We start from the raw sequence: 23,353 nt of genomic DNA, 5'->3' as shown, positions 1-23,353 counted from the left end.
TCACTGACCCTATACTTTGCAATACTATACATTAAATGTATTTAAAAAAATTAGGGAAATTATCCTTTCATGGCAGAGGAGTTGTATTACTAAGGTTTTTAATTAACCTTATTTCACGTTCCATTTCTTTCTTAACAAAACAAATCATCTGCTGTTTTTATGGATCATAGATGCTGTGTTTGTTTTTCATTTTTAAAACTATTTAAAACAGTTATTCATGATATGATCATAACCAGCAACAATTTATACAATTATTGTGGAGAATTGATGAGATCTTTATCCCATTAACAAATATTTATTAACAATGTGCCTGAGTCAGGTAGCTTAGGCTAAACCATGCTGCCGAATGAACCTCAAAATCTCAATGTCAACCTAAACAAAGCTCGTGTTATGTATCCTGTGAGGGTTAACAGCAGGTGTGCTCTTCATCCTGTTCATTCTGGGACCCAGGAGGAACATCCCCTACCTGGGACATGCGAGTCTCAAGGCAGAGAGGAAAGAGAGATGGTAGAACCTTGTGATGGCTTTTAGAGCTTTTGCTCAGAAGTCACACATGTGATTTCTATTCACATTTCATTGGTCAAAGCAAAGTTATATGGCCAAGTTGGCCTCATTGGGGCCCACAGTGCGGAAGGAACAGTGAATATTTTAACAATATTATAATCTGCCACAGTGCTTTCTCACATTCTTTTCCATTATTATTATTATTATTATTATTATTATGGCTGCATCGGGTCTTAGTTGTGGCACATGGGATCTTTGTTGAGGTATGTGGGATCTTTTTTCATTAAGGCACGTGGTCTCTTCGTTTAGGTGCTCGGGCTTCTCTCTAGTTGTGGCTTGCAGGTTTTTCTCTCTCTAGTTGTGGCGTGCAGGCTCCAGGTCATGTGGACTCTGTAGTTTGAGGCACGCAGGCTCTCTAGTTGAGGCATGCGAGCTCAATAGTTGTGTCTCCAGCTTAGTTGCCCCCCAGCATGTGGGATCTTAGTTCCCTGACCAGGGATCGAACCTGCGTGCTCTGCATTGGAAGGCGGATTCTTTACCACTGGACCACTGGGGAGTACCCTCACATTTTTTTTCTTTTTATACTTTTGTGGCAGAAAACACATAACGTAAAATTTACCATCTTAACCATTTTAAAGTATTAACTATATGAACATTGTTGTAATAGAACTCCAGAACTTTTTCATCTTACGAAACCAAAACTGTACCCATCTCGAGCTCCCCCTTTCTCCCTCTCTATGGCCCCTGGCAACCACTATTCTGCTTTCTGTTTCTAAGTTTGACCATTTTAGATACCGCATATAAGTGGAATCATGTAGTATTTGTCTTTTTGTGACTGCCTTATTTTACTTAGGATAATGCCCTTAATATTCATCCATGTTGTAGCATATGGCAGAATTGCCTTCTTTTTTAAGGCTGAATAATTTTTCATTGTATATATCCCATTTACTTTATCCATTCATCTGTCAGGGGACATTTAGGTTGCTTCCACCTCTTGGCTGTTGCAGAAATAGGTTTTAATATCTAAGAATTTTTTAGACATGACTTATAAGATAACTCATCCATGTTGAGATTGAGCTTTTCTTTCAAGGTGAAAATTGATTGAAGGGAATTTTGCTGTGGCTTATTATCAAGGTTTCAGGCTGATGTTTTTAAGCTTTGGGAAGGCTTTAGGTTTTTATATTGACAGCAGTAAAAACATCTTCAGTTTGGATGTAGGTGTTTTTTATGTTTTTCTTTTCTTTTTTTTCATTTAACTTATATGTGTAAAAATTTAACTTACCTGGAAAGAAAGTTTCTTTCTTCAAGGAAATGCTTATTTTAGATTAGTTTTACATACATAGAAATGTTAAGACAGTACAGGGAGTTCCCATCAACTACATATCCAGTTTCCCCTATTGCTGATGTCTTGCATTAATATGATATATTTGTTACAATTAACGAACCAAATTGGTACATTATTAACTAAAGTCCATAGTACGTTCAGAGCTCGTTAGTGTTTCAAAAAATTGAGCAGAAATTCACATAGCATAAAATTAACCATTTTGAAGTATAATTCACTGATAGTTAGTAATTCACAATATTGTGAAAACACCACCTATATCAAGTTCCAAAACATTTTCATCGCCCCAAAAGAAAGTCCTGTATTCATTAAGTAGTCACTCCCTTTTCCCCTCTATAGGCAGTCTCTGGAAAACACCAATCTGTTTTCTGTCTGTGGTTTTACCTATTTTGGACATTTTATTACATGGAATCATAAAATATGTGGCCTTTTGTGTCTGACTTCTGTTACTTAGTATACTGTTTTTGAGGTTCATCCACCTTGTAGCATGTATCGTTTCTATGGCTGAATAACAGTCCATTGTATATGTATATGTACATATGTATATGACATTGTATCACACCGTCAAACTTTTCCATAGTGGCTAAAACTTTACATTTCTACCAGCAATGTATGAAGTTTCTAGTTTCTGCACATTCTTGACCAAAAAAACACCTTATTTCTACTTTTTTCCTGTTTTTTTTTTTTTGAGTATAACTAAGTTGGTGTGAAGTCGTATCTCACTGTGTGTGTGTGTGTGTGTGTGTGTGTGTGTGTGTGTGTGTGTGTGTGTGTGTTTAATCTTTTTCCCTTCAGGCTTTACTGAGATATAATTGACCTCAATTGTAGTTTTGATTTGCATTTCCCTAATGACTAATGATGTTGAGCATCTTTTCATGGGCTTGCTGCCCATACATATAACTACTTTGGAGATATGTCTATTCAAGTCCTTTACCCATATTTTATTTGAGTTTTCGTTGTTGTGTTGTAAAGGTTCTTTATGTATTCTGGATACTAAAACCTTATCAGACATATGATTTGCAAGTATTGTATCCCATTCTGTAGGTTGTCTTTTCACTTTCTTGATAATGTCCTGTGACACAAATGTTTTTAATTTTAAGTCCAGTTTATCTATTCTTTTGTTGCTTAGGCTTTTGGTGCCACATCTAAGAATCCATTGTCAAATCCAAGGTCATGAATATTTATCCCTGTTTTCTTTTAAGAGTTTTAAAGTTTCAGCTCTGACATTTTGGTGTATGATGCATTTTGAGTTAATTTTTTATATATTGTGTGAGGTACAACTTCATTCTTTTGCATGTAGAAATCCAGTTTTCTCAGAACTATTGTTCTGAGAACAATATTGTTCTCAGATTGAACGATATTGTTGAAGAGCTATTCTTTCCTCATTGCATGTTCTTGGCACCCTTGTTGAAAATCAATTGGCCATAGGATAAGGGTTAATGCCTTGATTCTCATTTTGTTTCATTGGCCTATGTCTTTCCTTATGCCAGTACTACACTGTCTTAATTGCCATTGCTTTGCAGTAAATTTTGTAATAGGGAGGTGTGAGTACTACTTTGTTCTTTTAAAATATTGTTTTGTCTACTTGGAGCCTCTTGCAATTCCATGAGTAGAGGATTGCTTTTTCCATTTCTGCAAAAAAGGCCTTTGGGATTTTAATAGGGATTGCACTAAGTCTGTATATCACTTTGGGTAGCAGTGGTATCTTATATTAAGCCTTCCAGTCCTAGAAATGTATCCCATAAGTTTTGATATGTTGTGCTTTTATTTTCATTCATGTCAAAGTATTTTCTAATTTCCTGTGTGATTTCTTCTTTGACCCATTGGCTGTTTAAGAGTGTTGTTTAATTTCCACATATTTGTGAATTTTCCAGTATTTTTTCTGTTATTGATTTATAGTTTCATTCCAAGTATGTCAAAGAAGATGCTTTGGATGATTTCAGTCTTTTAAAATTTATTGATTCTTGCTTTGGGCCCAACATATGGTCTATCTTGGGAAATGTTCCATGTGCGCTTGAAAAAAATGGATATTTTGCTGTTTTTGTGTGGAATGTTCTTCATATTCTGTTAGGTGTGGTTGGTTTATAGTGTTGTTCAAGTCTTCTATATCTTTGTTGACCTGTCTAGTTGTCCTATCCATTAATTGAAAGCGAAAGTCTCCAGCTATTTTTGAACTATGTCTTTTTATTTTCAATTCTGCCAATTTTTGCTTCATACATATTGGGAGCTCTGTTGTTAGGTGTGCATGTGTTTATAATTGTTATCTCTTTTTCCATCCTTTCACTTTTTTTTTTTTTGCCGTACGCAGGCCTCTCACTGTTGTGGCCTCTTCCGTTGCGGAGCACAGGCTCCGGACGCGCAGGCTCAGCGGCCATGGCTCACGGTCCCAGCCGCTCCGCGGCATGTGAGATCCTCCCAGACCGGGGCACGAACCCGTGTCCCCTGCATCAGCAGGCAGACTCTCAACCACTGTGCCACCAGGGAAGCCCCATCCTTTCACTTTTAAACCTATTTATGTTTTTGGCCCTAAAGTGAGTTTCTTGTAGATACCATATAGTTGGTTCATTTAAAAAAAAATCCATTCTGCCAATCTCTGCCTTTTGTTTGCAGAATTTAATCTATTTACATTTAAAGTGATTACTTACAAGGAAGAACTTCTCCCATTTTATTTGTTTTCTATAGTGTTATACCTATTTTGTTTATCAATTCTTCGATTACCACCTTCTTTTGGGTTTGATTTTTTCGTAATGAACTATTTTCTTTTCTTTCTTGTTTCCTTTTCTGTTTTTTCTTTTTGAATTAATATCACCTTAGCACCAATAGTATACAAAAGTTCTGCTCCCATATATTTCTGTCCCTCTCCCTTTTTGTTGTTGTTGTCATAATTACATCTTATATTGTGTTCCCATTAACAAAGATTTATTATTTTTTAATACATTTGGCATTTATCTTTTATATAGGAAAGAAAAGAAGAGTTATAAGCCCAAAGTGCAATACTTCTGACTTATGTAGTTACCTGGTGTTGTTTATTTCTTTGTATGGCTTTGAGTTATTGTCTAGTGTCTTTTCATTTCTGCCTGAAGAACTAACTCCCTTTAGATTTATTGTAGGGCAGGTCTAGCAATGAACTCTCTTAGCTTTTGTTTGTCTGGGAATGCTTAATTTCTTCATTTTTGAGTGATAGTTTTGTTGAATATAAGATTATTGTTTGATTTTTTTTTTCCTTTCAGCACTTTAAACATGTCATCCCACTGATTTGCGTAGTTTCTCCTGAGAAATCAGCTGTTAATCCTATTGAGGACTGGTATGTGTGATAAACTGCGTCTTTCTTGCTGCTCTCAAGAGTCTCTGTCTTTTGATAGTTTGATTATATCTCCATGTATATCTCTCTTTGTGTTTATGCCATTATTTCTTCAAATATTCTTTCTGCCCTAGTCTCTCTTGCCTTCTGGATCTCCGATTGTGTGTGGGGGGGTATGCTTGATGCTGTGGTGTCCCCCAGAAATCGTGTGTTGAGATCCTGACCCCCGAAGATGATGGTGTTAGGAGGTGGGGGTCTTTGGGAGGTGCTTAGGTCATGGAGGTGGAGCCCTCATGAATAGAATTAGTGCCTTTATGAAAGAGGCCCTGGAGAGCTCTCTTGCCCCTTTTGCCATGTGAGGACACAGCAAGAAGGCACTGGGTATGATCCAGGAAGTAGTCCCTAACCTGACCATGCCAGCATCTTCATCTTGGACTTTACAACTGCCAGAACTGTGAGAAATAAACTTTGGTTGTTTATAAGTTACCCAGTCTGTAGTATTTAGTTTTAGCAGCCCAAATGGACCCATAAGACACTTGATGTCCTACTGGTATCATAGGCCCTGTTCATTCTTTTCTCTTTCTGTTCCTCAGACTGGATAATTTCAGTTGACCTATCTTTAAATTTGCTGTTTCTTTCCTCCTGACCGTTCAAATCTGCCATTAAGACTCTGTAGTGAATTTTTTTCATTTTGGTTACTGTATTTTTTAGTTTCAGAATTTCTATTTTTAAAAATAATTTGTGGGCTTCCCTGGTGGTGCAGTGGTTGAGAGTCCGCCTGCCGATGCAGGGGACATGGGTTCGTGCCCTGGTCTGGGAAGATCCCACATGCCGCTGAGTGGCTGGGCCCGTGAGCCATGGCCGCTGAGTCTGCACGTCCGGAGCCTGTGCTCTGCAATGGGAGAGGCCACAACAGTGAGAGGCCCGCGTACCACAAAAATAATAATAATAATATTTTGTTTCTTTTTTGACATTCTCAGTTTGTTGAAACAGTGTTCTCCTGGTTTTCTTTTGTTCTTTGTCCATGGTTTCCATTACCTCTTTCAGCATATTTAAGACAGTTTAACATCTTTGTCTAGTAAGTCCAATGTCTGCTTCCTCATAGGAGAAATTGACTCCTATGTATGGGAGTTAATATTTTTGTTTCTTTGCATGCTTTGTAATATTTTGTTGAAAACTGGGTATTTTGAATATTATAAAGTAGTAACTCTGGAAATCAGATTCTCCTCTCTCCTCAGAGTTTGTTTTAGTTGTGTGCTGTGGTTTGTAGTTGTTTGGTGACTTTTCTAAACTATTTTTGTAAATTCTATTCTTTATTGTGTTTGTTCTTTAAAGTCTGTTTCTTTAGCTTTAGTCATCTCATATTTTGAGAGAGATCTTGAATGCCCAAAAAAAAAAAACCCAAAAAACAAAAACAGAAAAGAAAAGAAAGGGGGGAAAAAACCCCTTCTAACTTTTCAGAATGGTCTGTGCTGTAGCTCTCCTTCTGTACTTAGCCAGACTGTTTACAAGTCTGTCTTAGCCTTCATTTCTTGTTTGTGCTGAGCCTAAGGATCAGCCAGAGGTGAAAACTTATGTTCTTTTCAGGTTTTTTCTGAGTATGCTTCCTGCGCTGGGCAGGCAAGTGTGTGGCTTCCTAAATTCCTGTCTTTGGGATATGTGGGCACTTTCCAGTGCCCTAATTTCCTGAGGAAATTCTCTCCCCAGCTTTTCCTCCTAGGCTTTTGGTGTGTTTGTGTGCCTTCGTTGAAATCTTTTCCCCCAGGGGGCAGCAAGTTGTTATTGACCTTACAAGGTTTTTGAGAGATGCCCTCTGTGTAGCCACTCTTCTGCCCAGAGAGAGTTCTAAGTTAGCAAAACAAAGACAAGCATCTTGTTTCAGACCTTCAGGTAGCCCCCAGGCTGGGCAAAACAGACAAACAAAATTCTTTCAGAGTAAAGTCTTCTCTGTTCTTTCTTGAACCAGGGACTAGATTCCTACACTAAGAATGAAGGCAGTAATCTTCAAAGACCACTGAGTGAAGGGGTGGGGCAAGGGCTGTAAAAATTGCTGCAATGCTTTCCTACTGTTTTACATTGCTTGTTTCTTGATTCATTGTTCTCTGAGTTGCTGTAAGTTTCTCATCATTTTCTGGAGTTGTGACAAAGCTGATTCTGAACAGTTTTTGCTTGACTTTTTAGTGATCTGTGGAGGGGTGGGCCCTTGGAACTACCTACTCTGCCATTTCACTGATGTCACTCAAGAAAGGTTTCAAAAAATTATTTACAGTTATACCTTTGAGATATTGTGGGTTCAGTCCCAGACTGCTAGTCACACAAGCTTTTGTTTCCCAATGAATAAAAAGTTATGTTTACACTATACTGTAGTCTCTTAAGTGTGCAATAGCATTATGTCTAAAAATTACCTCAATTAAAAAACACTTTTAGGGCTTCCCTGGTGGCGCAGTGGTTGAGAGTCCGCCTGCCGATGCAGGGGACAAGGGTTTGTGCCCCTGTCCAGGAAGATCCCACATGTCGCGGAGCGGCTGGGCCCGTGAGCCATGGCCGCTGAGCCTGTGCGTCCGGAGCCTGTGCTTCGCAACGGGAGAGGCCACAACAGTGAGAGGCCCGCGTACCGCAAAAAAAAAAAACAAACAAAAAAAACACTTTTAAAAAATATTTCTAAAAAATGCTAATCACCATCTGACAACACAGGGTTGCCACAAACCTTCAATTTGTAAAAAACGCAGTATCTGCAAAATGCAATAAAGTGAAGCGTAATAGAGACTCTGGGAGGGCTCATGCCAAGGAGTACTTCCCAAAACTTCTGCTGCCAGTGTCCTTGTCCCCACGGTGAGCTACAGCCACCCACCGCCTCTGCAGGAGACCCTCCAATGCTAGCAGAAAGAAGTAAGAACTTGATTATCTGGGCAACAGTCAGCTCTACCCAACACCAGTCCCTCCCATCAGGGAACTTGCACAAGCCTCTTAGTTAGCCTCATCCACCAGAGGGCAGACAGCAGAAGCAAGAAGAACTACAATCCTGCAGCCTGTGAAACAAAAACCACATTCACAGAAAGATAGACAAGATGAAAAGGCAGAGGGCTATGTACCAGATGAAGGAACAAGATGAAACCCCAGAAAAACAACTAAATGAAGGGGAGATAGGCAACCTTCCAGGAAAAGAATTCAGAATAATGATAGTGAAGATGATATGGGACCTCGGAAAAAGAATGGAGGCAAAGATTGAGAAGATGCAAGAAATGTTTAACAAAGACCGAGAAGAACTAAAGAACAAACAAACAGAGATGAACAATACAATAACTGAAATGAAAGCTACACTAGAAGGAATCAATAGCAGAATAACTGAGGCAGAAGAAAGGATAAGTGACCTGGAAGACAGAATGGTGGAATCCACTGCTGCAGAACAGAATAAACAAAAAAGAATGAAAAGAAATGAAGAAAGCCTAAGAGACCTCTGGGACAACATTAAACGCAACAACATTCGCATTATAGGGGCCCAGAAGGAGAAGAGAGAGATAAAGGACCCAAGAAAATATTTGAAGAGATTATAGTCGAAAACTTCCCTAACGTGGGAAAGGAAATAGCCACCCAAGTCCAGGAAGCACAGAGAGTCGAATACAGGATAAACTCAAGGGGAAACATGCTGAGACACATAGTAATCAAAGTGTCAAAAATTAAAGACAAAAATTATTGAAAGCAGCAAGGGGAAAATGACAAATAACATACAAGGGAACTCCCATAAGGTTAACAGCTGATTTCTCAGCAGAAACTCTACAAGCCAGAGGGAGTGGCATGCTATACTTAAAGTGATGACAGAGAAGAACCTACAACCAAGATTCCTCTACCTGGCAAGGATCTCCTTCAGATTCGATGGAGAAATCAAAAGCATTACAGACAAGCAAAATCTAAGAGAGTTCAGCACCACCAAACCAGCTCTACAACAAATGCTAAAGGAAATTCTCTAAGTGGGAAGCACAAGAGAAGAAAAGGACCTACAAAAACAAACCCAAAACAATTAAGAAAATGGTCATAGGAGCATACATATCGATAATTACCTTAAACGTGAATGGATTAAGTGCTCCAACCAAAAGACACAGGCTCGCTGAATGGATACAAAAACAAGACCCATATATATGCTGTCTACAAGAGACCCACTTCAGCCCTAGGGGCACATACAGACTGAAAGTGAGGGGATGGAAAAAGATATTCCATGTGAAGGGAAATCAAAAGAAAGCTGGAGTAGCAATACTCATATCAGATAAAATAGACTTTAAAATAAAGAATGTTACAAGAGACAAGGAAGGACACTACTTAATGATCAAGGGATCAATCCAAGAAGAAGATATAACAATTATAAATATATATGCACCCAACATAGGAGCACCTCAATACATAAGGCAACTGCTAACAGCTCTAAAAGAGGAAGTCGACAGTAACACAATAATAGTGGGGGACTTTAACACCTCACTTACACCAATGGACAGATCATCCAGACAGAAAATTAATAAGAAAACACGAGCTTTAAATGACACAATAGACCCAACAGATTTAATTGATATTTATAGGAAATTCCATCCAAAACCAGCAGATTACACTTTCTTCTCAAGTGCACATGGAACATTCTACAGGATAGATCACATCTTGGGTCACAAATCAAGCCACAGTAAATTTAAGAAAAATGAAATCACATCAAGCATCTTTTCTGACGACAGTGCTATGAGATTAGAAATCAATTACAGGGGAAAAAATGTAAAAAACACAAACACATGGAGGCTAAACAATATGTTACTAAAAACCAAGAGTTCACTGAAGAAATCAAAGAAGAAATCAAAAAATACCTAGAGACAAATGACAATGAAAACATGATGATCCAAAACCTATGGGATGCAGCAAAAGCAGTTCTAAGAGGAAAGTTTATAGCTATAGAAGCCTACCTCAAGAAACAAGAAAAATCTCAAATAAACAATCTAACCTTGCACCTAAAGGAACTAGAGGAAGAAGAACATACAAAACCCAATGTTAGCAGAAGGAAAGAAATCATAAAGATCAGAGCAGAAATAAATGAAATAGAAACGAAGAAAACAATAGCAAAGATCAGTAAAACTAAAAGCTGGTACTTTGAGAAGATAAACAAAATTGATAAACCATTAGCCAGACTCATCAAGAAAAAGAGTGAGAGGACTCAAGTCAGTGAAAAAGGAGAAGTTACAACAGACACTGCAGAAATACAAAGCATCCTAAGAGACTACTACAAACCACTCTATGCCAATAAAATGGACACCCTGGAAGAAATGGACAAATTCTTAGAAAGGTATAACCTTCCAAGACTGAACCTGGAAGAAATAGAAAATATGAACATACCAATCACAAGTAATGAAATTGAAATGTGATGAAAACTCTTCCAACAAACAAAAGTCCAGGACCAGATGGCTTCACAGGTGAATTGTATCAAACATTTAGAGAAGAGCTAATACCCATCCTTCTCAAACTCTTCCAAAAAATTGCAGAGGAAGGAACACTCCCATACTCATTCTATGAGGCCACCATCACCCTGATACCAAAACCAGACAAAGATACTACAAAAAAAGAAAATTGCAGACAAATATCACTGATGAACATAGATGCAAAAGTCCTCAACAAAATACTAGCAAACAGAATCCAACAATACATTAAAAGGATCATACACCATGATCAAGTGGGATTTATCCCAGGGATGCAAGGATTCTTCAATATAAGTAAATCAATCAATGTGATACACCATATTAACAAATTGAAGAAGAAAAATCATATGATCATCTCAATAGATGCAGAAAAAGCTTTTGACAAAATTCGACCCCCATTTATGATAAAAACTCTCCACAAAGTGGGCATAGAGTGAACCTACCTCAACATAATAAAGGCCATATATGACAAACCCACAGCAAACATCATTCTAAGTGGTGAAAAACTGAAAGCATTTCCTCTGAGATCAGGAACAAGACAAGGATGTCCACTCTCACCACTATTATTCAACATAGTTTCAGAAGTCCTAGCCATGGCAGTCAGAGAAGAAAAAGAAATAAAAGGAATACAAACTGGAAAAGAAGTAAAACTGTCACTGTTTGCAGATGACATGAAACTATACATAGAGAATCCTAAAGATGCTACCAGAAAACTACTAGAGCTAATCAATGAATTTGGTAAAGTTGCAGGATACAAAATTAATGCACAGAAATCTCTTGCATTCCTATACACTAATGAGGAAAAATCTGAAAGAGAAATTAAGGAAACACTCCCATTTACCATTGCAATAAAAAGCATAAAGTACCTAGGAATAAACCTACCTAGGGAGACAGAAGATCTCTATGCAGAAAACTGTAAGACACTGATGAAAGAAATTTGGATTAATGGAGAGATAGATCATGTTCTTGGATTGGAAGAATCAATATTGTGAAAATGACTATACTACCCAAAGGAAGGTACAGATTCAATGCAATCCCTATCAAATTACCAATGGCATTTTTTATGGAAGTAGAACAAAAAATCTTAAAATTTGTATGGAGACAGAAAAGACCCTGAATAGCCAAAGCAGTCTTGAGGGAAAAAAATGGAGCTGGAGGAATCAGACTCCCTGACTTCAGACTATACTACAAAGCTACAGTAATCAAGACAATATGGTACTGGCACAAAAAGAGAAACAGATCAATGGAACAAGATAGAAAGCCCAGAGATAAACCCACACGTCTATGGTCAACTAATCTATGACAAAGGAAGCAAGGATATACAATGGAGAAGACAGTCTCTTCAATAAGTGGTGCTGGGAAAACTGGACAGCTATATTTAAAAAGATGAAATTAGAACACTGCCTAACACCATACACAAAAATAAACTCAAAATGGATTTGAGACCGAAATGTAAGACCGGACACTATAAAACTCTTAGGGGAAAACATAGGAAGAACACTCTTTTTTTTTTTTTTTGCAGTGCGCGGGCCTTTCACTGCTGTGGCCTCTCCCGCCGCAGAGCACAGGCTCCAGACACGCAGACCCAGCAGCCACGACCCACGGGCCCAGCTGCTCTGCAGCACGCGGGACCCTCCCGGACCGGGGCACGAACCCGTGTCCCCTGCATCGGCAGGTGGACTCTCAACCACTGCGCCACCAGGGAAACCCCAAGAAGAACACTCTTTGACTTAAACCACAGCAAGATCTTTTTTGATCCACCTCCTAGAGTAATGGAAATAAATAAATAAACAAATAGGACCTAATGAAACTTCAAAGCTTTTGCACAGCAAAGGAAACCATAAAAAAGACGAAAAGACAACCCTCAGAATGGGAGAAAATATTTGCAAACGAATCAATGGACAAAGGATTACTCTCCAAAATATATAAACAGCTCATGCAACTCAATATTAACAAACAACCCAATCCAAAAATGGGCAGAAGACCTAAATAAACCTTTCTCCACAGAAGACATACAGATGACCATGAAGCACATGAAAAGCTGCACAACATCACTAATTATTAGAGAAATGCAAATCAAAACTACAATGAGGTATCACCTCACACCAGTTAGAATGGGCATCATCAGAAAATCTACAAACAACAAATGCTGGCGAGGGTGTGGAGAAAAGGGAACCCTCCTGCACTGTTGGTGGGAATGTAAATTGATACAGCCACTATGGAGAACAGTATGGAGGTTCCTTAAAAAACTAAAAATAGAATTACCATATGATCCAGCAATCCCACTACTGGGCATATACCCAGATAAAAACATAATTCAAAAAGACACATGCACGCCAATGTTCATTGCAGCACTGTTTACAATAGCCAGGTCATGGAAGCAACCTTAATGCCCATTGAGAGACGAATGGATAAAGAAGTTGTGGTACATATATACAATGGAATATTACTCAGCCATAAAAAGGAACGAAATTGGGTCATTTGTAGAGATGTGGATGGATCTAGAGACTGTCATACAGAGTGAAGTAAGTCAGAAAGAGAAAAACAAATATCGTATATTAATGCATATATGTGGAACCTAGAAAAATGGTACAGATGAACCGGTTTGCAGTGCAGAAGTTGAGACACAGATGTAGAGAACAAATGTATGGACACCAATGGGGGAAAGCAGTGGTGGGGGGTGGTGGTTGTGGTGTGATGAATTGGGTGATTGGGATTAACATGTATACACTGATGTGTATAAAACTGATGACTAATAAGGACCTGCTGTATAAAAAAATAAAATTGAAAAATTGAAAAAAAATGAAGCGTAGTAAAGTAAGGCATGCCTGTATTATGATATTTTGTTTTAATGAGTGGAGTCCAAGAAATTATATTAATGTTTATGCACGTTGTTAACAGGATGGAATCCGACGTGGTAGACCCAGAGCAGATACTGTACGGGATTTAATAAATGAAGGAGAGCATTCGTCCAGCAGAATACGTTGTAACATCTGTAATAGGGTGTTTCCACGGGAGAAGTCACTCCAGGCTCACAAAAGGACTCATACAGGTAAGTTGAGCAAATTTTAGAGAATGCCAAAAGTGATACTTAACTGAAAGCTGATTTGATGTTTGGGCCTATAAATTAATTTTTAGTTACCTTCCATTTCCTTATTGTAAAGTTTTAAAAACAGGCACTGTATAGTCAGCTTCTCTTTTGGTGGGGAGGGATAGTTTTCTGAACATTGATACCATGTGATTTCTAAAGTTATCATGGTAATTAATGTAGTTGTCACAGGAATGTTATTACTAAATTTGGTTCTATCCTTCTATGTACCCGAATTTTACCTGATATGCCCTTAAGTTGTCTGTATAATTGTTAAAACTGATTTGTAGGCCAAATCCTAAATCAGTTATAGTCAAGTTTTTAATAGAATTTCTAGAATCCTCAGCGTATTTGACCTAACTATTAAATCTAAGGTGAAGTATAATTTTTCGGAATTAAGCGTATTATAGGTAGCTATCCCAAGACTATCATGTATCTTTATTTGTGTAGAGAAGTTATACTTGCATTTAAAATACCATAAAAATACCATATAAAGAGCAACAAGATAATATAAAGAGGGCCTTGTTCTTTCCATAGAGAAAGTTGGTCCCACCCAGAAGGAGCCATATGGTTCTAATAATGATATCAAATAATTTACAGATGAGGAAACTGAGGCACAAAAACACCCAATTACCACTGACTTACAACTTCTCATACCCTTAAGTCTAGAACTACACTGGCCAGTATAGTAGCACATGTGGCTGTTGAGCACGTGAAATGTGGCTAGTCTAAATTGAGATGAACAGGATGTTTAAAATACACTTAGTATGAAAAAAAGAGAGTAAATGATATCTTTAAAAATTTTTGATAATGATTACAAATTGAAATGATAGAATTTTAGATATATGGGGTTAAATGAAGTATATTATCAATTAATTTCACCTGTTTCTTTTTACTTTGTTAGTGTGGCTACCATAAGTGATTCTCATTCTATTTCTGTTGGTCAGTATGGGTCTAGAACTTGGGCTTTTAACCCTTAGTCCCCTGTTTGTTCCACTATGTTTATGGTCATCACCTGTTTCTTTTTTCTTTCCGTTTTTGAAAAGATATATTTTAGTGGTATGCTAGAATACAGTTTTCTTAGCTAAATCCCTGAAAAAGGGTAAAATTTTAATTTTGAATCATTATAAACTAAGGTGGCCAAGATGTTTTGACTTTAGGTATCATTCAGGAAAACTATTATTGAATGAATATCTGATTTTGAGAATTTTTGTATTTTTTCAATCTACTTAGTCTGAAATAACCCCAAATAACTGGTACACAGCTGTAGAGTACATTTTGCCAGTGTGAAATCAGTTGCTGAGATTCAAGACCATGCGGCATCATAAAAAGGTGCCTGAGTCCCAGTCCCGACCTACCACTAACCCATTGTGTGTCACCCAGTACTTCCAGGCTTACTACACTGTATGCCAGGGAACAGAGCTGAAGATCTCCATGCTATAGTTAAGCTCTAATAGTATATGCTTTGTAAAAAGCTTTTGTCTTACTTTATCCTATGTTTATTAACTTGTGTCCAACTGTCACATTCGTCTAGTACATTTCTAAATAATGAGAAATTTAGGGAAGACTCATTACTGTTCTTTGAGTCATATAGGAAGAACCAGTATATAATTGTTGACCAAAGAATGTTTATTCAAGAAATAATAAGTTTAATTATGATTGAAAAACAACCTTTTTGAGCGCTTTCTTTAGCCTAGCACTGTGTTGTATATAGGAAATGAAATGGAGTACAAGGTGTTACGTATCTTTGTATAAGGAGAGTACCATGATACATAAACAACATAGGACACTAAGTTAGTGAAGGGATATGTAGCTTAATATTTGGAGGTGGGTGTTGGGGGGTAGGGAGGAGTTTTACTGAGACTACAGGATTGGGAAGATTTGAATGGGCAGAAAAGATAGGGATTTCAAAGAGTAAAAGATGGGGAACTGCCTCGTGGCTGGAATGAATCTCCAAGAGGGAAGTAAAGATAAACCCTGCTCCCTAACGTAGTAGCTATAGTGCAGGTATTAGAGGACCATTTAAAAGTCAGCAGATAATCTTCAGTTGTTCAAGGAGTATAGTAGGGTTTGGGGTAATTTTAGAGGGTAGTTGCCTGGCAGCTGTTCTGGAAGTGCTGTGCAGGTCAGAGACTAGAGGCCTGCCAGGGTTCATTCTAGGTGGGAGGGGCTACCAGTCTGACCAGGGTAGGTGGCAGTGGGAAGGCAGGAGCGGCAGACATGTTCAAGAATCAGCAAGAGCTAGCGATTTGGATTGTGGGGCGAAAATATGGAATAAGTTGAAGATGATAACTTTAAGGATTTGAACCTGGGTACCTAAAAGCTCAACGCCTAAAGAAAATATTGTGCTTCCAAGTGGATAGATGCTTCATATCATCCAAGTGTGCCCTTAGCACTTCCACTTGCAGCTCTGCAGAGGCTGTGACATGTTTTATTGTTGTTTACAGTTGTAACTTATATAAAGGTTGATTCTCTCTCCGTGCCCCTTCCCCTTCTCACCTTATTGTCTCAGAAATAATATATAACATCTGTCTACTTAGGTGAGAGACCCTATCTGTGTGACTATCCAGACTGTGGAAAAGCCTTTGTTCAAAGTGGACAGCTCAAAACCCATCAGCGTCTTCACACCGGAGAAAAACCTTTTGTTTGTTCAGAAAATGGTATGGTGTTAGGAGTTAAGTTTATGGAATAGCTAGTTGGGAGTTAAAATATCTTTTGCTTGAATTTTTGGGAAGCGAGATTTTTGATAAAGATTTAAATCAAACCTCATAAGTTTTCTTCCTTGTTAATTGTGATCCATGCTCAATTTCCAGGAAATGACTGATTTTTAAATAAAGTATTCTTTTTAGGTGAAAATCTTAAAGGGCAATTAAAAATGCTATATCTAGTTGTATGCTGTAGAAAAATCTATACCAAGTAAATACAGCCTGTAGAGTAGGCTTTTACTTTGGTTTTAAACTTTTTAACTGTTAAACTGAAAGAAGCACATTATTGTCGAAATTTTCAGTCCAGGAGGAGCAGGGGTGGGGTGGATTTTACCAGCTCAACACTGCTACTGTTGGTAATTTCATAGTTTCTTAAGCTGTTTTTCTTATGTACATTTTTACACAGTTATATTTGAAATTCAGTACAGTTTTCTTCTGTTGCTCCATGGTTTTCTTTTTTTCTTTTTTTTTAATAGATCTTTATTGGAGTATAATTGCTTCACAATACTGTGTTAGTTTCTGTTGTACACCAAAGTGAATCAGCCATATGTAAACATATGGCCCCATATCCCCTCCCTCTTGAGCCTCCCTCCCACCCTCCCTATCCCACCCCTCTAGGTCATCACAAAGCACCGAGCTGATCTCCCTGTGCTATGCTGCTGCTTCCCACTAGCTAACTATTTTGCATTCGGTAGTGTACATATGTCGATGCTACTCTCACTTCGTCCCAGCTTTCCCCTCCCATCCCGTGTCCTCAAGTCCATTCTCTATGTCTACATCTTTATTCCTGCCCTGCCACTAGGTTCATCAGTACCATTTTTTTTTCAATTCCATATATATGCGTTAGCATATGAACAATGATTGCCTTAATGTTAGTTACTAAATATTTAATTTGTTTTTAAAATTTGCTTGTTATCAACAAACATGAGGGGCATGTTTTCCTACTTAAACTTTTGTTTACCTTTGGGATGTTTTTTTATGATAGAGTCCAAGAATGAAATTCCTGGGTCAGAGATTTTGAACATTTTTATGACTTGTGCTAATAAATCACTTTCCAGTGGGGTTGAATGCATTTACATTGCGATGACCAAGGTGAAAGAACCGTCTTCACATTCCTCTCAGTGGCATTGATAATAGCAGCTGAGGGTTATTTTTTTTTCTCCTCAAGTTATAGAATGATAAATTTCATCATCTTAATTTACTTTTCTCGGATACCAGAGAAACTGAACATTTTCCATGTCTGCTGGATGTCCAGATTCTGATAACTGTTTCCTTCTGTGTTTTGAAGGCTGCCTAAGCAGATTCACCCATGCAAACCGCCACTGTCCGAAGCACCCTTATGCCAGGCTGAAGCGAGAGGAGCCCACAGATGCTCTCAGTAAGCCCCAGGCTGTGGACAACCAGGCTGCCGCTGAGTGGTTGGCAAAGTAAGGCTCTCTCTGGAGTCTACTGCAGAACACTGCCCAGTGTGTGGGTTGAAGTTGGGGACTTTGACAGTTCTTTCAGTTTAAATAAGTTGCTTTTCTACATATTTTATAAAATAACTTGAAATGGCACTTTGTTTCCTGAAACCACAGAATTGTTAGGAGTTTTATTTGGATCTGTGTGATAGAAAACTACTATATGATATTAATTAGTCTGAGTGCTCAGACCACAATTTATTTTAAAAGCAAGAGTTTACCCCATTTGAAAAGAATGTTTTTTATGTATTGTATTTCATTGGTCATTAATGCAGTCCCTCTTCATTTTCTTTATATTGGTTTTAGCTACGTGTTGATCATTAGAGGGATAGAGACTAGATGTTATTCTAAAGTAAAATTCCAAAAAGCACCCAGTTTAATTTTTTTTAATGGCAACAAGGGGACCAGTATAAAAACATTTCTCTAGGGATATTTTGATTTAAGGAGTCATCTATCACATACACACCGGCAGCAGCTGACTGTGCCGCTCCCTAGCTTCACTGGCTTCCTCTGTACTGAGGATAAAGTCTAGAATCCCTAATTGTGTTGCTGTGGCTCTGCCTCCCTCTAGCAACACAGCTGTCTCCAGTCACCCGGGCTCCTTGTCTCTCAACAGCACTATTGCTGTTGTTTCCAGGCCTTTGTGCTCACTTCCCTCTTCATTTAGCCACTCTGCTCATCCTTCATTCCTTACTCAGGTTAAACACCACTTCAGGAAGTTCTTCCCTAACCTGCCCACTAACCCCCCAAACAAACAAGGTTAAATCCACTTAATAGATGCTTTTATAACACATTGTATTTTCCCTCTCAAAACCTCCTTCACACATTTACTTGTTCAGTGGCTATCTTCCCTGCTGGATCGTAAGCTCCACAAGGGCAGGGAATATGTTTGTCCCGAGTACTGCATCACTTCCTTCCTCCCTCTTCCTCCTGCCTGGCCCCCACTGCCCCATTATATCTAATTTTGCCCAAGCCAGAAACTTATTAGTCATCCTTGTGTTTATCTTCTTTTTCTCCCATCTACTCAGTGACCAACCTATGGATTCTACTTCCTTAACAATTATCAGATTCAGCCACTTCAGTCTTCTCAATCCATTCTCCATGCCGCTGCCAGAGGAGTCTTTCTAAAATGCTAATATGATGCTCAATATTAAGTCTAAGCCCTTTATTATAGCATTCAAAGCCCTTCGTTACACAGTCCTTGCTGACCTTGCTAAGGTATTTTGCTATTTTGCTATTTTCCTTTTTTAGTTGTCCGTCAAGTGATACTGAACTGTTTGCATTTCTCTTTTTATTCTTCTGAATATTTCCAAAACTTTTCTAGTTTGAGTAGTCTGGATTTCCTGAAATCTGGTCATTGTATTTTTTTTGTATGTAATTTTAAAAACAGCTTTATTGAGGTATAATTGGCACACAATAAATTGTACATATTTAAAGTGTATAATCTGATGCGTTTTGACATATGTAGACACCTGTGAAACCATCACCAAAATCAAGATAGTGAACTTACCCAGCACTTTCACAGGCTTCCTCATGTCTCTTTGTAATCCACTGTCCCTGCATCTCCCTGCCCTCCTCCACCCCAAAGGACACTGACTGGTCTGCTTTCTGTCACTATAGTTAGTTCACATTTTCTAGAGTTTTATACAGATGGAGTCATATAGTATGTACTTGTTCGTCTGGCTTCTTTCAGTCAGCATAATTATTTTGAGAGTCATCATGTTGTTGAGTGTATCATTTCATTCCTTTTCATTGCTGTGCAGTAATCTGTTATATGGATGCACCTCCACTTATTTATTAATTCACCTCTTGATGGGCCTTTATGTTGTTTTTGGCTCTTACAAATAAAGCTGCTATGAACATGAATATACAAGTCTTTGAATGGACATTTTTGTAGGTAATGGTACTGTCATTTAAATATGCCTTTCTTTGGTTATCAAAAAAGATGGAACATTTGTATTTTTTCTTGTGAATTATCAGTTGGCTACGTAATAGAAAATGATGGTGCTCTTAAATTCTTGAGTAAGCTCTAGGTGTTACACATATTAATCCATTTGTCCTATTTTGTGGGTTTAAACTTTCTCATAGTTAACTCTGTCAGAAGCCATCATCCCTCTGTGGATAGAATAAATGGGTTTCTAATGCTTATTCTACTGTTTCTATATTTTATTCTAGTCCATTTCACATATGATCTTTAAGGCAGCTATAGTTTAATGACAAAAACACGTGACTAGAGAGTTGAGTATAAGACCCAGAACTGCCACTTGTTGATTTTGTTATTCTGAGCATGTCCTTCAACTTCTTGAACTTGAATTTTTTCCTCTGTTATGGAAAAACATGTAATGTATTCGAAATCACTTTATAACTTTATAAACTGAAACACAAAATAATACTGTAGGAAAGACCCCCCTTTTTATTTTCTTTAAAGGAAAGTGAACATTTGAGAATGTTATATATACTGTATAAGTAATACAGATGCATTTCGTATAGGTACTGGGAAACACGAGAGCAGCGCACTCCCACCTTGAAAGGAAAGCTGGTTCAGAAGGCAGACCAGGAGCAGCAGGACCCTCTGGAGTACCTTCAGTCTGATGAGGAGGACGATGAGAAGAGCGGTGCCCAGCGGCGTCTGCAGGAGCAGCGGGAGCGCCTGCACGGAGCCCTCGCTCTCATCGAGCTCGCAAACTTGACGGGAGCGCCGCTCCGCCAGTAGCCAGAACACTGACTCTTTCCACTGTACAAAAGTACTGCCCAGCATACTTAAAAAGTAGACCCTTGGGCATAAGCTAAGCACCTTATTTGCTTATCATAGGCTGCTATTCTGTAGAAATTTATGAAGAATGTCATTGCCCCAGAATATGGGGTGAGAGAGAATTGCACTTTTTTTATATGGTATTGGATTTCTTGTAAAGTTTAAAATATTTTGTAAATATGGGACTTCTAGTACAGGGTAGAAAACTACATATTGTGGGAAGCTAGATTTTGCAAGTTTAATGCATTCATTGGAAGCAGTTCTCACAGGAAGCACTTTCTGAATAAGACACTTGTATGAAAAAAAGAAAAAGAATGGTACATGTAGCCAAAGAAGGTTTAAATAGATTATTTATAAGATCATTTTTAACAATGTATATTAGTATGTTTAACAATACTGTAAACACTGAAACAAGCAAGAAAGTATAAGATGTGTGTAAGATATATATTTTTAAATTGCAAAATAGTGTGCCTAATAAGACTAGAGAAATGGAAAACTGACTATTTCGGAAGACTTTCTAACTTACCGACTTTGGAAGAAAATAGGTATTTGAAGATCTTGGTAAGATGAACAGTAGTTCAGAATTTTCAAAATTGGAGTAAAATCAGTCTTATTCTATCTTTCTGAGGCTTTACAACTCACTGTGATATTTAGGTTTGAAAGCACTTGTCACCCTTAGCTTGTTATCTTGGGAACTTTTGCACATTTCATGTTTCTCATTTGCTGAAATTGAATGATTAATCTTGCAAAGTCTAGGTAACTCGGTAATTGGTATTTTTAAAAAATATTATGGGCCCTGTCATGAGATTTGGAAGTTGGATTTTTTTAATAAAAGGGACATCTACAGGGTTGTTTTGTAATGAACTGTTTTAGATCCTTTGTTAGCAAACACTAAATTTAAATGTACTGCTTGTTTAGAATTATTAGCAAATGGAAGCCTCCTATTTATATTTTCAGTGCATAAAGCCACCTTCTTGCTTTACTTCAGAATAACATGCCAAGCTATTTTGTGTTCACTAAATTTAGCTATCAGTTAAACACTGCAGAAAATATTAGCAACTCAAATAAGTAGGCTTCTGGAATAGTTTTAACTGCAAGTGTGTTAACTTGTGTGGTGGTTTTAAATCATTTTTTCCAAAATAGATGAAGTTTTTAAACACCACTTTATGTACTGAAGCATGAATAGAAAAAATCAAGAGCTGAGTAGTTCACCTCCTTTATGTAGGCATAAGCCTCCATCATTTTAACTTGTTTTAAGCAGAAACTAAATAACATCATAGCATGGTAATTTCATAGATTGCTTAATTGGAGTAAGCTTCAGAATAAGAGAGTGAAATATGGGCTCTTCAGCGCCTTTTGTTTCTTTTTTGTATTGAAGTAGTAGCCTACAGATGTAGTTTAAACATTATCTAAAATGTAGGCTTCTTTATCTCAAAATCCCAATGTGTTGCAGTACACAGATAGTTTAAAATATGTAGCCACGGGGAAGGGGAGGTATGTAAATGTCTTGAAATGGAGCAAAAGTATGAAAGATGATAGTAACAAATAATGTGTATGATGAGGACATACTTTAAAAATGTAATTCCTCTGTACAGTAAATTACAAATCTTGAGGGATTTTTTTTTTGTAATAAGAGAATTTATATTTGTAATGGTTTAAGAATTTTGTTTGTTATCTGGTATATAGAATTTTAACTTGGAGCACTTATGAGCAAGTAAGAGAGACTATAGTATCTGAATTTTCTTGGTTTAGGTTTCAACATTTTTCTCTAGAATTTTTCCCTCAAATATGACTTAATGAATTATAAAAAGTGTCGTCAGTCTTGGGAAATTTAAAATTTGATGAACTTACCTAAAGAAGGAAGTGCAGTATGAATTTAAAAAATACAAATACTTGCCAGTTCACAGATAATAAAATTCAAGGCCTTCAAAAGTAAGAGTTTTTGTTTGTTTATCCTGTCAGCTTTTGCCAACTATAATAGTTATATTCACAAACTTTTCATTTGTATAATTGGAAGTTTTAAGAAATTATTACAACTATTTACTATAGAAATATTTAAAATGTTCTTTTTTTGATATAAGCTGTATACTTGGACAAAATACATTGGCATCTAAAATTTGAGGTGTGTTAACACTGCTTTTTGTTTTAAAAATGTGGTTTACATTCAGATTTTTGAAGTGTTTTATGCTTCATATGGCTAAGTTGTAGTTTGGCAGAGTTAACAGCATAAGAATAAACATGCTGTAATTTTAAAAAATGCTTTGAATAAAAACTTATTTTAATTTACAGTTTAAAGTACATGTTCATTCTTAAACCCTTTACAATTTGTTTTTCTTTTTAAAAATATAATAGCCATAATATAAAAATCTAAAGATGGAAAGAAATGTCAACTATAGCCATACATTCTCCCATCATTATTATTTTGGTGCATTTTATATTTCATTCCAGTCTCATTCGAGGCATCATTTTAGCATAGTTAGAACCATCATGTGAATTCCTTTTTCTTACATTAAAATTATGGCCTTTTAGAATATAGATATTCATTTAACGTCCTCATCTGTTTTCATTATTACAGTGTTAAAAATACTGGTGTAAAAAAGTATTAAACTATTGCCAGCTCTATCCCAGGCTTTATATTAGGGTAATCAGCAACTGGGATTTCATTTCACTTGTATCCAGGATGTGTTGAATCTGGGGTCAAACCCATAGAATCCACTCAGGGCCTGATTACTTTTCTGAGTCAAGCAAATTTAATTT

At 37.3% G+C, this 23,353-nt stretch overlaps 1 protein-coding gene across 1 annotated transcript in view; it reads left to right on the top strand.

Moving 5' to 3' along the window:
• The window catches only part of ZNF367 (zinc finger protein 367), a gene marked incomplete at its 5' end in the record, with an annotated part of 28,252 nt that extends 5,417 nt beyond the window's left edge, over window positions 1-22,835 (top strand). The window contains 4 exons of the mRNA XM_082656843.1: window positions 13,493-13,643; window positions 16,220-16,339; window positions 17,673-17,811; window positions 20,335-22,835. Of these exons, the coding sequence (XP_082512969.1) occupies window positions 13,493-13,643; window positions 16,220-16,339; window positions 17,673-17,811; window positions 20,335-20,557 (633 nt within the window). The 3' untranslated portion in view covers window positions 20,558-22,835. The remainder of the gene's footprint in view (window positions 1-13,492; window positions 13,644-16,219; window positions 16,340-17,672; window positions 17,812-20,334) is intronic.
• Window positions 22,836-23,353: the final 518 nt, after the last annotated feature.

The sequence above is a fragment of the Grampus griseus genome, assembly GCF_964374135.1.
Source record: "Grampus griseus genome assembly, chromosome: 6".
NCBI lineage: Eukaryota > Metazoa > Chordata > Mammalia > Artiodactyla > Delphinidae > Grampus > Grampus griseus.
Note: the sequence above shows the minus strand (reverse complement) of the source record. Positions and strands in the feature narration are given on the sequence as shown.